At 50.3% G+C, this 13,403-nt stretch overlaps 1 protein-coding gene across 1 annotated transcript in view; it reads left to right on the plus strand.

Annotated features, from left to right (window-relative positions):
- NMNAT2 (nicotinamide nucleotide adenylyltransferase 2) overlaps positions 1 to 13,403 on the plus strand; it is a gene marked incomplete at its 5' end in the record, with an annotated part of 56,916 nt that overhangs the window by 33,201 nt on the left and 10,312 nt on the right. Inside the window, 2 exons of the mRNA XM_015414082.1 lie at positions 2,753 to 2,797; positions 4,376 to 4,452. Of these exons, the coding sequence (XP_015269568.1) occupies positions 2,753 to 2,797; positions 4,376 to 4,452 (122 nt within the window). The remainder of the gene's footprint in view (positions 1 to 2,752; positions 2,798 to 4,375; positions 4,453 to 13,403) is intronic.

A 13,403-nucleotide genomic window follows, 5' to 3' on the forward strand; every position in this document is an offset into this window, starting at 1 on the left:
GCATCTCCTTCCTAGCTGAATTGTTACCAAAGATCAGTAAATGTCCCTTGATTCAGTTCAGAAACAGTCAGACAAAGTGGATATCCAAGCTAGGTCCAAAATGGTGCCTCTTACGCAGGGGTTACCAACCTCCAAGTCAGGCTTGGAGATCTCCTGAAATTACAGCTGATCCCCAGACGATGGAGATCAGCTCCCCTGCAGAAAATGGTTGTTTTGAAGGATGGACTCCCTGGCATTTTGCCCCCAGGCTCTGTCCCCAAATCTCCAAGAATTTCCCAACCCCTAGTTGGTGACTCTACTCAGGGGTCATTTCGCAGAAAAAGAGGTGCAGGAGCTCATTAGCATAACTTATTTGCATGTGCCACACCCCCGGCATCACCGGAAGTGTGTCAGAGGGCAACACCCACCGCTCAGGCTCCACCGGACTGTTTTGGATTGCTAGCTATTGTGGGGGGGACGTGCAGATCTGTCCTCACAGAGGAGGGAGAGCTTGTACCTGAATAAAACTTGGTCTTAAAGGTGCCACTGGACTGTTTTGGACCGGGGGGCTTACCTGGCCGCTTCTTGCTCTGACTGAGGGCTGCTGGGAGCAGGGGGTGGGGCTTGTTGCATGTGCCCGCCCCCTGGGCTCTTTACTGCTGGAGCTCTGCCCCTGTGCGCTCCTGCAGGAAATGACCCCTGACTCTACTTGTATGCCTGATATCTCGGCCTCATGACTCTATCCAGGTACTTGCCAGGCCAAATTAGAGCTATTTGAATATCTAGCTAGTGCCTGAAATAGACACAGTGTTACTAGACTGTAAAGTGTGGTAAAAGTCCAGTGTATTCTTGATTCAACAGCATATTTAAAGGCTACTTTCAACCTTTATTGTTTATTTGAGTTTGCAGGCCTTAGAAATATCCATATTTGTTTTTCTTGTAGGGTTGCAAGGTCCTTACCTGCTGCCGACTGGGGGGTTTGGGTAGCGTTCTTGATGTGGATGGGGATGTTGCCGACACGATGATGTCACTTCTGGAAGTAACGTCATCTCGTCGGGGTGATGTTGGGGCGACACTGTACTTTTTGAGCAAAACTCTGTGGTAAAGACGGCTACAAACCATAGAGTTTTGCCCAAAAACTAGAGTGTCGCCCCGATGGCGCTGATGTGATGCCGTCACTACTGGAAGTGACATCATCGAGTCACCAGCATCTCTGAGGGATGTCTTTTGGGGGGGTGGGGCTTCCCCCAACGGCCAGTTGGCCAGCGGCAGGCCCAGGCCCGCAAAAGCGGGGTATCCCCCGTCCAAACCTGCGGGCTGGCATGCCTATGTTCTTGTGGCAGGAGTATGCCTATATGGGGAGGCAGTTCCCAGAAAAAGTGCCCTAGTGTTGCCAAGCTTAAGGTGGAGGCTCCAAAACAGCAATGTCGCTGGAAATATATATGATGTGCCTATGTGCCTATGTCACCTAGAAGTCACCTAGAAGTGACGTAGGCACGGCAGTGATGTCAGGGGGCAACGCTTTGGTTTCTGAACATTAGGGTGGAGGGTGGAGGATCCCCTGGTTTTGTGGGCTCCTGCCCGCTGCCAGGAAGTTTCCCTCCAAAACAGCAATGTCGCTGGAAATATATATGATGTGCCTATGTCACCTAGAAGTGACGTAGGCATGGCAGTGATGTCAGGGGGCAACGCTTTGGTTTCTGAGCAACACACTATGGTTTGAGGCTGATTTTACCATAGAGTTTTGCCCAAGGAACCAGAGCATCACCCCCGATGTCACTGACGTGCCTACATCACTTCTGGATGATGTAGCCATGTTGCATGACAACCCTTCCAGCTCCCGGAACTTCCCCTTCATCCCCTCCCCACTGGTGTTTCTGATGGACCTGGCAACCCTACATACCATACATTCTAGGAGAAATGGATGTCTGTCTCCAGATACTGCTTCCAAATATCCAGGAATTTCCCAGGCTAGAGAGTCGGTAACCCTACGACTGTGCCCATGAGAGCTCTGGATTTTCTGGCCTACTTGAATGTTAATATTGTGCTCGAAGCGGGCCTTGGTATACAAGCAGAGGCAGTCTTGCCATAATTTTTGTCGCCACTAGGGGCACAAAGAGGAAGACCAGTGGATCTACAAGACAGATTCCACTACTGGCATGTATCCAATCATGAAGTTCCTCTACCACAGCATTCCCTACGCCCATGTGAGCTCTGGATTTTCTGGCCTCTGGAATGTTGATATTGTGCTCGAAGCGGGCCTTGGTATACAAGCAGAGGCAGTCTTGCCATAATTTTTGTCGCCACTAGGGGCACAAAAGAAGAAGAAGAAGAAGAGATTGGATTTATACCCCGCCCTTCACTTGGAGTCTCAGAGCGGCTTAGAGGAGCTATGATAGTGCACAGTAACGCTGAACTATACCCGGCACTTTCCCCCACAAATGTCCTGTGCCTTCAGCCAGGTTCATTGCCTGTCTCAGAGCCCCAGTATAAATATGAGGCTGAGAGAAAGCAGCAGGAAGACGAAGGGTTCCGCATCCCTTCCATCCACCGCATCTCTGCTTCAAACCCTTTCCCCCCTTCCATGGCTCAGAGAGGATGAGCCGAATCTGCCACCAAGTGGGAGGCTCAGCTCATATGATCGTCACTAGTTAGAATGCAAAGCAGCCAATATTTTAAGCTAATGAATAGAATCTCATTGTTGGGGGGGGGGTGCTGCCTCATGCTGTTATGGAATTTGAATGCCATTTTTTTTCCCCTCCCCCACTTCCAGATGAAAATGCAAATCTGGGGACAGTTATGAGATACGAAGAGATTGGTAAGTAAGCTTCCTGCACTGCATCGTTCAGTCGGGCCCAGCTTTACCCAGGAAATGCAAAAGTGGCTGTAGGGGTTGCTTTAATTCACCAACAGGGTATTTGCACCAGACAGGAGAGCGGCTGTGGCTCCCTGGTAGGACATCTGATTGGCATACAGGAGCTTCCAAGTTCCTGGTCCTTTTAATTGGCTTCTCCAGTTAAAAGGACCAGGCAGTAGGTGATGTGAAAGACCTCTGCCTGAGTCCCTGGAGAGCCACTGCCAGTCTGAGTAGACAACACGGACCTTGATGGACCAAAGGTCTGAATATGGCAACTTCATGTGTAGTCTCCACCACCATCAAGTTTATTGTATTAGCCATTGGCCATAACAAAGCATAAATACAAACACAATCCTTATACATCACATTAAGTTATCCCTTCACTAACTTGCGCTGAATCCTAACCTTAATCTTATCTTTTTTGCCGCCAAAGCAAACAGGGACATTCTGCTGGTAACATATATGTCCATATCAGAGAGCAAAAAAACCAACCAACTCCTGTTTTGAGAATCCATTGTGCAAAGGTAAAATAGGGTATATAAATCTCTGCCTAAGTGATTCGTGCCATGAGCATCTCAGTAAATAGTGCTCAATATCATCCACTTCGCCCAAACCACACTGACAGATTCTTAAGGCAAAAGGTAAACCCATAAGATGACCACATGTGTAGTCTAGAAATGAGCTGTGATTCCAGGGGATCCCCAGGTCCCACCTGGAGGCTGGCATCCCTAGCTGAGACATTCGTACTGAAGTCTCTGGCTTAAGTAACCCCTTCAGTCATGTTGGGAGCTTCAAAGATCACAGTGCCATCCTAAGCACTGTTATATCCTTCTAAGATCGTTGGAGTCAAGGGGATTAGAAAGGTGGAACTCTGCTTAGAACGGCACTGTCAGTCATTTAAGCTCTCAAAGCATTTCTGCAGGCACTGAATCCTCTTTATAAACACACCTAGCCCCCTTTCTGATAAGAGACGGCGTAAAATATTGTTGGACGTCTGCATGTTAAGTCGATTTCAAATGGCAGGGAAAAGGTCTGTGCTTGAACTATACTGATCTTCCTTTTTTCAAATATAGAAGCTCTCCTGCATACACAAGCAGACATCCTATCAGAAATGAACACAGGAAGCTACTTTGTAGTGAGTCAAGACCATTGGTCTGTCAAGGTCAGTATTGTCTGCTCTTGACCACCAGCAGCTCTCCGGGGTCTCAAGTGGAGGTCTTTCACATCACTTTCCAACATATGAATGGATGAATATTCCAGGAGAGGTTCACAGAACAGTTTGGGAGCCAATAATGATAACGTTGCATACATACAAAGATACTTGCACATATTTAGGTGGTACCTGGGTAGAGGTATCCAGTGATGGAATGAAAATGGAATGGGAGCAATGTCTCTGTGTCAGAGATTCATCTTTTCTCCCTTCTTTGGATTTCTTTCTCCTGCTCAAGAGGAGAGAGGTTAGTGCAGGACTGATGTCTAAGCAGTCATAGTTTTCCACAGATCTAAACTTTTTGCATCCTTTTTTTTTTTTTTTTGCAGAGCTCCGAATCTTGCTGCTGTGTGGGAGTGACTTGGTGGAATCCTTCTGCATCCCAGGCCTATGGAATGAAGCAGATGTAAGTGGAAATGGCTACAGAGGCAGATGCATACTGCAGCCTGGTTCTTTCCCTTTCTTTGTCCTGCCACTTTGTCATTCTCCTCTATTGTGTCTTCATACATCCCAGGAGCCCTTCATTTAGCATCATATTCTCATCAGGAAGTCTGATTCCACCTCACCCCTCATGTCTGCAAATAACCCCTACTGATTGCCTGCTACTTTCTGCTTCTCTGTGGGCAACGCATTTGTTTCTCTCAAGATGCAAAGAAGGATATACCTTCTGTCAGGGGTCATTTCGTAGAAAAAGAGCTAGGGGAACTCATTAGCATAACTCATTAGCATATGCCACGCCCCCTGACATCAGGGGCCCGGCGGTGGACCTGCAAGGCCAGCAGGAGTGCGAGGAAGCCCTGCCAAGGCCCTCCCTGGCCCCAGGCAGGCAGGGGTGGGGAGAGGCGGGGAGGAAGCAACTTACCCTCCCTCTTCTCCTGCCTCCTCCTGGCTGAATGAGGGCTGGAAGCGGGGTGGCCGGAAGCAGGGGGCGGGACTTCGTCATGTGCCCCGCCCCCCTGCACCTCACCCGGGGGGACTGCGTTCCCCTGCGATCCCCCCCCCCCGAAATGACCTCTGCCTTCTGTAGTTGTATAAGAGCGGATTTTGGCAGGTTTGTAAGCCTCTCTGAAAGGAATTTGTAAGCCACCCTGAGACACCTTTGGGTAGTGAAGGGCAGGTGCAGCTTGTCAACCAAGCCAAGTACGCCATTTCAAATTTAATTTGGGGGAAGGGTGGGAAGACTCATTGGGCTTAGATCCAGTGGAGCATTTTCACACCTGGAATGTTTTCCACCTACAAAGTGTGACTTTCTGGTGGTCACCTCCCCCCCACCCCACTGCAGCCCTAAATCCCCCCTGAAATTCTGCTCCTGAGAGCCCCCCAGGAGGCATTTTGGGTTGCGGTGGGAAAGTGGGGTTAAGAAAGTTGTGCTCTGTGAGTAAAAAGCATTTTGTCCACAGAAACACTCATTGAGTCCAAGTTATAGGAAGGTTCCAAGGGCCCATTCATGAACCGGATACGCAAAAATGTAGTGAATTTTAGGATCGAGAGTTGTTATTATGCCTCAGAGTAATTATGGCCATGTTATCAACATATATGAAGCTGCTTTATGTGAGTCAGACTACAGGTCCCTCTGCTCCAGTATTGTCTACTTTGACTGGCAGGGGCCCTTGAGGGTCTCAGCCCAAAATCTGCTCTTATCCTGCTATTTGGAATCCTAGCTGTAGATTCCAGAATCTGAAACTGGGGCATTGTGTATACAAAACTTGCACTCCGCCACTGAACTACGTATCCCTCCTCAGTACACATTAAGTAACTCAGTTTCTGATGGAGGAGGAGGGGGAGGAGAGGAAGAAGAAGAGTTGGGTTTATACCCTGCCCTTCACTCAGAGTGGTTTACAATCTCCTTCCCTTCCTCTCCCCACAACAGACACCCTGTGAGGTAGGTGAGGCTGAGAGAGCTCTGAGAGAACTGGTCTTGAGAGAAAAGCTCTGAGGGAACTGTGACTGGCCCAAGGTCATCCAGCTGGCTGTATGTGGAGGAGAGGGGAATCAAAACCGGTTGTCCAGATTAGAGTCTGCTGCTCTTCACCACTACACCAAACTGGCTCTCTTCTGGGGATGTTCTTTTTAAGCAAAGGGATTTTTAAAACTTTGGCATCCATAAATCCCTGGTAGATAGACCCATTTAGGCTTCCCAAGTCCCCCCGGGGGGCGGGGGAAACCCCGCCCCAGAGGCCCATTCCCCGCCGCCACCGGATCAGGCCCCGGGGGGAACTCCACCCCGACGTGAACGTCACCCAGAAGTGATGCGACCACGCCGGGCATGCTGGGGGTGGGGCCACGGCAATCCAAGGGAAAACTCTATGGTTTTTCCTCGTATGGCCATGGCCCCGCCCCCAGCGTGCCTGCCGTCATCACGTCAGTTCCGGGTGGCGCACGCGCACGCACCAGACGCCGGCCGGGAGCCCCCCGCTCTGGAAGACGATCGACTTGGCAACCCTAGACCCATTCTAGCATATAGAAGCACCAGGTTCTTCAAAGATGCCCACAGTACTGGCGGAGGTGCATTCCTCAGTGGCACTTCTCCATGCAAGCGAGACAAGTTATCTCTGCCAAAATCCTCTCCTGTAAGCATGGGAGACTGCTAGCCTTTTACACCCCATCACCCTGGACAGACCATGCCAGAGTGCAACTTTGCCTTCGACTTGCCAGATTGTTGCCTTTTAGATCACAGTCCATGGCATTTTAGTGAATAACGCGAACAAAACAGCAACAAGAAAGAGAGGCTTCTGCCCCAAGGAGCTTGCAGTCTAGCCAGATCTGTATTGTGTTCTGTTCTTTAAAAACTCTTCTTAGTCCTGCAGTTCCTTCATCCCCCCTGTGTGAGGCAGAGTGGTGGAGTCATCTTGCAGAAGCACCTGCTTAGTGTTGTGGGGTCCAAGGGGACGTTTTAGGGACTTTTTGAAAGCTTCCATTCCGAACCCTTTCCTTGGGAAAGAAACTGTTGCATAAATTTAGCATATGGATAAAGAGAACCTTGCAATACCTAATATGGATAGAACTGTTTCCATGACACCGCAGGGAATAAGGAGTGTGGGGAATAAGGAATGTGTGTGTGTGTGTGTGTTTAATAACTCAGCATGCTATTTGTTTAACAATAGCTACAAAAACCTTCCCCTCTCGCCTTGGGATGCAAGAGCCACGAAGTCAACCAAAGCACAAAGCCTGCATTCATTCTCTAAACGGAATGAAAGGGGAAATTGTAATCAGTGTTGCGCCCAAAAGAGAAACCCAGAGGCTGCGATCAAAAATAAAATTATATGAATCGATGAACTGTACATACGTTTGTGTCAACATTTGCTTGGTTAATTTAGCTACAGTAGTGCCGTTCTTGCCAAATATGAGATTACTCAAGAAGGAGTTATGTGGCAGTGGGGAGGGGGAGGTATAGCGAAGGGTCATGCCACATACTGCTTCTGAGAGGTACAACTAAAACGTTTACTCTCTAGATAGTGGCTAGGTTATAGGAAGGAACTGCAGCTTGTTCACTAGGCTGTAAAGGGGAATCCAGTAGGAGGTAATATAGCACTGCCTCTAAGCAAACGTTGCAAAACACAGATATGCGCATATGTGGGGACAGGGCTAAAAATTCTTCATCATGTGTTAGAAGTCGTGCCAGTAGGGCTAGGCCTGGATCGGAGGAGTCAGAGGGGGAGAAGGGGTAGGCTGAGTGGTGGCAGTGGTGGCATACATGCCGGCCAGCAGGTGCAAATATGTGCTGGCCTGGCCAGGCTGGGCACTGTGTGCCACTTGTCCCAACCTGCACCTGGTGCATCATGCCCAAACTGCGGAATACCTCACAGGTACCTGTGACCATGGAAAGGTCTCTAAGGCTGCATTGTCCTCTCTGTATAGAGAAGGGGAGGGGTAGCTGCCAAGCTGAAACCAGAGCAGACGTCTGTTCAACGATTCCCCCTCTTTGCGTGTGCTGCTCACCTAGCAGAGGGAGGGAGGCTGAACGTCTGCCAAACTGAGAGAGGAGCACGAGAGTCTCGAGTGCCTCTTTCAGCCTCACGGAGGGCTCGGTGGTTCCCTTCCTTCCTGTGGAATGTGACTCACTCAGGCTGTGTAGGCACAGGGTAGGCCCAGCCCCTGCCAGACGGAAAGCAACGTGATCCAGCAAGATAGGCAATGCGAGAGGGAAGGTGGCAGGAGAATGGAATTCTGCCCCCCCCCATGCAAGTCCTGGCAGATTCCCAGCTTGTTAGCCCAGTTCCACATCCCCTTGCACTTGGAGTACAGGGCAGACCCCTGTTTTGCCAACAAGTGGCAAATACAGGATAAGGCAGTGCAGAGGACAGGTGCCCTCTGAGCCAAATCCCCCTCTTTGCCCATCTTCACTTGTCCACCAAAGGGGCCAGGCTAGAACATGTGCAATGCAGGATTGCCAACTCTGGGTGGGAAAATCCCTGGAGATTTTGTGAGTAGAGCCTGGGCAGGGCTGGTTCGGGGGAGGGAGGGAAGGAGCTCAACAGGTCATAATGCCATGGAGCCCACCCTCCAAAGCAGCTGTTTTCTCCAGGGAAACTAGTAGGGCTGCCAAATCCCCCCGGGGGGCACAAAATCCCACGCCCCAGAGGCCCATTCCCTGACGCCAGGGAATCGGGCCCTGGGGGGAACCCCGCCCCAGCATGCACGTCACAGGGAAGTGACGTTATGACGCCGGGCACGCTGGGGGCGGGGCCACGGCCATACAAGGGAAAACTCTATGGTTTTCCCTTGTATGGTCATGGCCCCACCCCCAGCGTGCCCAGCGTCATAACGTCACTTCCCTGTGACGTGTATGCGGCGCACGCACCGGGAGCCGAACTGGAGTCCCCCGCCGGAAGGGTAAGTGCCAGTTGGCAACCCTAGAAACTAGGGTTGCCAGGTCTTACCTTGATCCTGGCGGGGGGCTCCAGCCCAGCTCCTGGAGGCTTCTGGTACTCACAATGAAGTCACCTGGAAGTGACATCATTGTGCTGGGCACATCGCTTTGGGGACACTCTAGCATTCGGGTGAAAATTCTATGGTCACCATAGAGTTTTTACCTGAATGCTAGAGCATCCCCCACACATCGTGCCCAACTAGCCGGCAGTGGGTTTGGGGACCCAAAATTGGGGGAAACCCTGCCCCCATCGGGGGGTCGGCAAGCCTAAGGGAACCGGATCTCTGTTGTCTGGAAATCAGTTCTGATTCTAGGAGAACATGATGGAACTTGCTGCCTACTAGTACTGCCACCTCTGGCCTGGGGAATTCCTGGAGATTTCGATCCCCCCCTGAAGCTGCCATTTCCTCCAGAGGTACTGATCTTTGCTGCCTGGAGATCAGTCGTAATTCCAGGAGATCTCCAGCACACACACACACACACACACCCTGAGGTTGGCAACCAACCCTAAAACATGCTTGCCAATTTCAAGCCGCTTTTGGTGCAGTTTTCATTTGTGATAGTTGGACTGGGGGGGAGTGGAGGTAACGTCACCTGGACCATTTCCGCAGTAGTGAAATCCCCCACATTGACATTTTTTAAAACTGTGCGTTATGTGAAATTTTCTGTAGTAGATTTTTCCTCACCAGGTGCAAACTCGAAGCTTTCTCGAAGCAGGGTAAGAAGGAGAAAACTTCAGGTTTGCGCCCGGTGAGGAAAAAATCTACTGCGGAAAATTTCACATAATGCACACTTTTTAAAACCATCAGTGCAGGAAATGTCAGTACAACGGAAATGGTCCTGCTTTCTGTTTTTCTGCAAAGGTAGGAAATTGACGTCCACCCCTTCCCTTTGAGCCCCCAGCATCCCACCCTCATGCTCTGCATGCGGACCTCCAACTCTGCATGTAGATATTGCTCTGATCTTTGTTGCAGTGGTGTGCAGCCTGGACTGCTGAGATAACAGTCACACTTTCTGGAGGTCACCAGAATGAACAGCAGGCAGAGGAAGTGGAGCAGCGCTCCTGTCAGGGAAGGACGGAGGTTCCCAGGATTGCAGGACAAAAGAGAGCGCAGATAAACCCCAAGCAAGGCATGGCAGGGATGGTTTCCCTCAGCGGACTTTTCAGCCAAGCCAGGAAACAAGCTTAAAACTCAGGGATAAGCTTGCTAAACACGATAAAGGGAAGGGTTTTCCCCATGCCCCCTAATCCCCCTGGATTAAGAAGAAAACTTCGACTTCCTACAGGAAACACTGTGTACAATGGCCTAGGCCATTGTATTCTTTGAGTACAGATTACAGAGCAGGGTTACCTCAAGTGCTAAATTGCCAAGCAAAGCCTTTCCTTCCTCTCGCCACCCTTCCTGTCCCCAAAATTCTGTGATTGGTTAAGAATTACCTTGATATGGGCCGCGCTCTGACCGGTCCTACCAACAGTGGTTATTATCTGCCTCCCACCACTTCCCATCTCTGCAGAGAAGCCAAATAACCCGGCATGCAGCAATTATAAAGCTGCTGATTAGGAATTTGCCTGTTTGTTTTTTTATCATGCTGAATTCTGCCAGATCATTACAGTTAACAGCTTTTGGACTGGTCCTTCCAGCTGCCCCATTTAATATCAGTTTGAACTGCAAGCCCTTCAGTCAGGTGACATTGTTTAAGGTCGTGCCATCTAAAGCTTCAGCCATGCATTTTCGCTCATCCAACCTCTATTAAAGACAGGACTCCTTTTTTTCCCCCTATGTCCTGTTTGCAACCTTGCAGATCATTGGATTTTCCCTGGATAGCCCAGGCTAGCCTGATTCTGTCATATCTCGGAAGCCAAGCAGGGTCGGCCCTGACTAGTATATGGATGGGCGACCTCCAAGGAATACCAGGGTCGTGACGCAGAGACAGGCAATGGCAAGCCGCCTCTGAAACGTCTCTTGCCTTAAAAACAAGTCTAGCTCACCACGTAGTGGTGCATAACGCTAAAAGAGCCAGAACGTCTTGCTACCAGACAATCCTAGGATCTCCTGGCAATACTACACACACTGTCATACGATAATTATTATTATTCCCCCATGCATACACTATAGATCTTTTTCAGTTCCTAGGGTGAATCACGCCCCTAGCACCCCACCAAGAAACAGAACACAGGGCAGGGATATGAAGAGTCTGAGCTAGGCAGATAGGGGCTCGACTCAGTTCTCATTTAATTTCTGTGGAACAAAGGATTCAGGATTCAGGATTCAGTCTGGGACTGCCGAGTGCTGGCAGACCACAGCCTGTCCTCTGTCCTGGGATGACCAGGCCTCTCTAGACATGAATGCATGACAGCTGCCTTATACTGAATCAGATTGTTGGCCAGTCGAGGTCCGTATTGTCTGCTCAGACTGGGAGTGGCTCTCCGGGGTCTCTGGAAGAGGTCTCTCACATCACCTACTGCCCAGTCCTTTTAACTGGAGATTCCAGAGATTGAAACTGGGACTTTTTACATGCCGAGCAGATGCTCTGCTACTGAGCCACAGCCATGCTCCAAAGTGGTTGGTGTGTGTGTGTGTGCACGCACACACATGCAGTGTTTGTCTGCTGTAATAGTATTCTACATTCTACTCCCCTGGGATCTGGCCCTCCCTCCAGCACACACCCCTGCCCCAGCACACACACACACACGTCCACCCAAGGCAGTCATCATCTTAACCATTTAGCTACTTAAAGCAAAAATTGGGCAGAGGGCCCGGAAGGGAGCGTGGCCATCCCCCAGTGCTTTTGGCCCCTGTTATGCCTTGCTGCAGTGGCGCAAGTGGTTAAGACGCTGAACTGCAGGCTGTGGAAGGTCGGTAGTTCAGCAATTCGAGACTGGAGTGTGCCGCATGACGGTTCGAGCTCCCATCTCTAGTTCCAGCTCCTGCCAACCTAGCAGTTCGAAAGCAAGAAATTGCAAGTAGATAAATAGGTACCACTTCGGTGGGAAGGTAACAGCGTTCCATGCACCTTGGTGTTTAGTAATGCCGGCCACATGACCATGGAAATGTCTTCGGACAGCGCTGGCTCTTCGGCTTTGAAACGGAGATGAGCACCGCAACCCTAGCGTCGGATTCGACTGGCTTTCGAGCAAGGGAACCTTTACCTTTACCTTATGCCTTGCTCTGATCATTGGGAACTCGTGGTTCCATAACACACCTGCTTTGTGCCTGTAGATAAGAACTGGGTTTCAGAGACAGGAAGCTGGACTAAATAGCTGGGGGGGATGGTTAAAAATAGTAGGCTGAAGCTGAATCCAACGAAGATGGAGGTTCTGTGGCTCGGGGGGGGGGGCGTCAGGTTTGGGGCACAGACCTCCCACCCTTGACAGGGCACCACTAACACCGGTGCAATCCGTCAGAGGGTTGTGCGTGGTCCTGGATGCCTCCTTAGCTATGGATGGCCAGGTCACAAATACTGCAGGGGGGGCATTTTTCCATCTACACCAGGCATGGCAACCGGCCCCTTTCCTGTCGCATCTTGACCTAGCCACAGTAATCCATTCAACGGTCACCTCCAGACTAGACTACTATAACTCGCTCTACACTAGCCTTCCCTTGAGACCGACCTGGAAACTCCAGCTGATCCAGAATGCCGCAGCGCAAGTCCTGACGGGAATGCCATGAATAGCACATATACAACCTGTGCTGCGCCTGCTACACTGGCTTCCAGTGGAATACCGAGTCAGATTCAAGGTGCAAGACCTTTAAGGCCTTGAGTTAACTGGGACCTGCGTATCTTCGGGACCATCTCCTCTAGTATGCCCCTGGGAGAGCACTACGCTCTGCTGAGAGGAATTTGCTGGTGATCCCTGGCCCTAAAGACATCTGTCTGTCCTTGACCAGAGCCAGGGCTTTTTCAGCCCTGGCTCCGATCTGGTGGAACTCTCTGCCAACTTCCATCAGGGCCCTGGGGGACTTAATGCAATACCGCAGGGCCTGTAAAGCAGAGATGTTCCGTGAGGCTTTTGGTTGAGGACAGCAACGGTTTCCCATCATAGCTGGCGCCCTCTTTTCTTTCCTTCCATTCTGCCCGCTTTGGCCTCCTCCTTAACCTGCCCACGAGATAGAAGAAGAGCCCAGATTAGGTTTTGGATTAAATTATGGATGCCATCTGGAGACTATTAAATGAGGATATGTAATTTTATATTGTTTTTAACCTGTTGTAAATCACGGAGAGCCTTGTGTACTCAGGGATTGGGTGATTCTAAAATATAATAACAACAATAACAACAACAACATTCCCTTCTAACTCTATGGCTATATTCACACTATGAATGAATAGGAGGAGGAGGAGATTGAATTTACTACCCAAGGGAGCCTTTCACTACCCAAGGGAGTCTCAGAGCGGTTTACAGTCTCCTTTCCCTTCCCCTCCCCACCACAGACACCCTGTGAGGTAGGTGGGACTCGCTTGAGAACTGCCCTTGAGAGAACACCTCT

This window comes from Gekko japonicus, unplaced genomic scaffold (assembly GCF_001447785.1).
Source record: "Gekko japonicus isolate JY-2015 unplaced genomic scaffold, Gekko_japonicus_V1.1 scaffold3580, whole genome shotgun sequence".
Lineage (NCBI taxonomy): Eukaryota > Metazoa > Chordata > Lepidosauria > Squamata > Gekkonidae > Gekko > Gekko japonicus.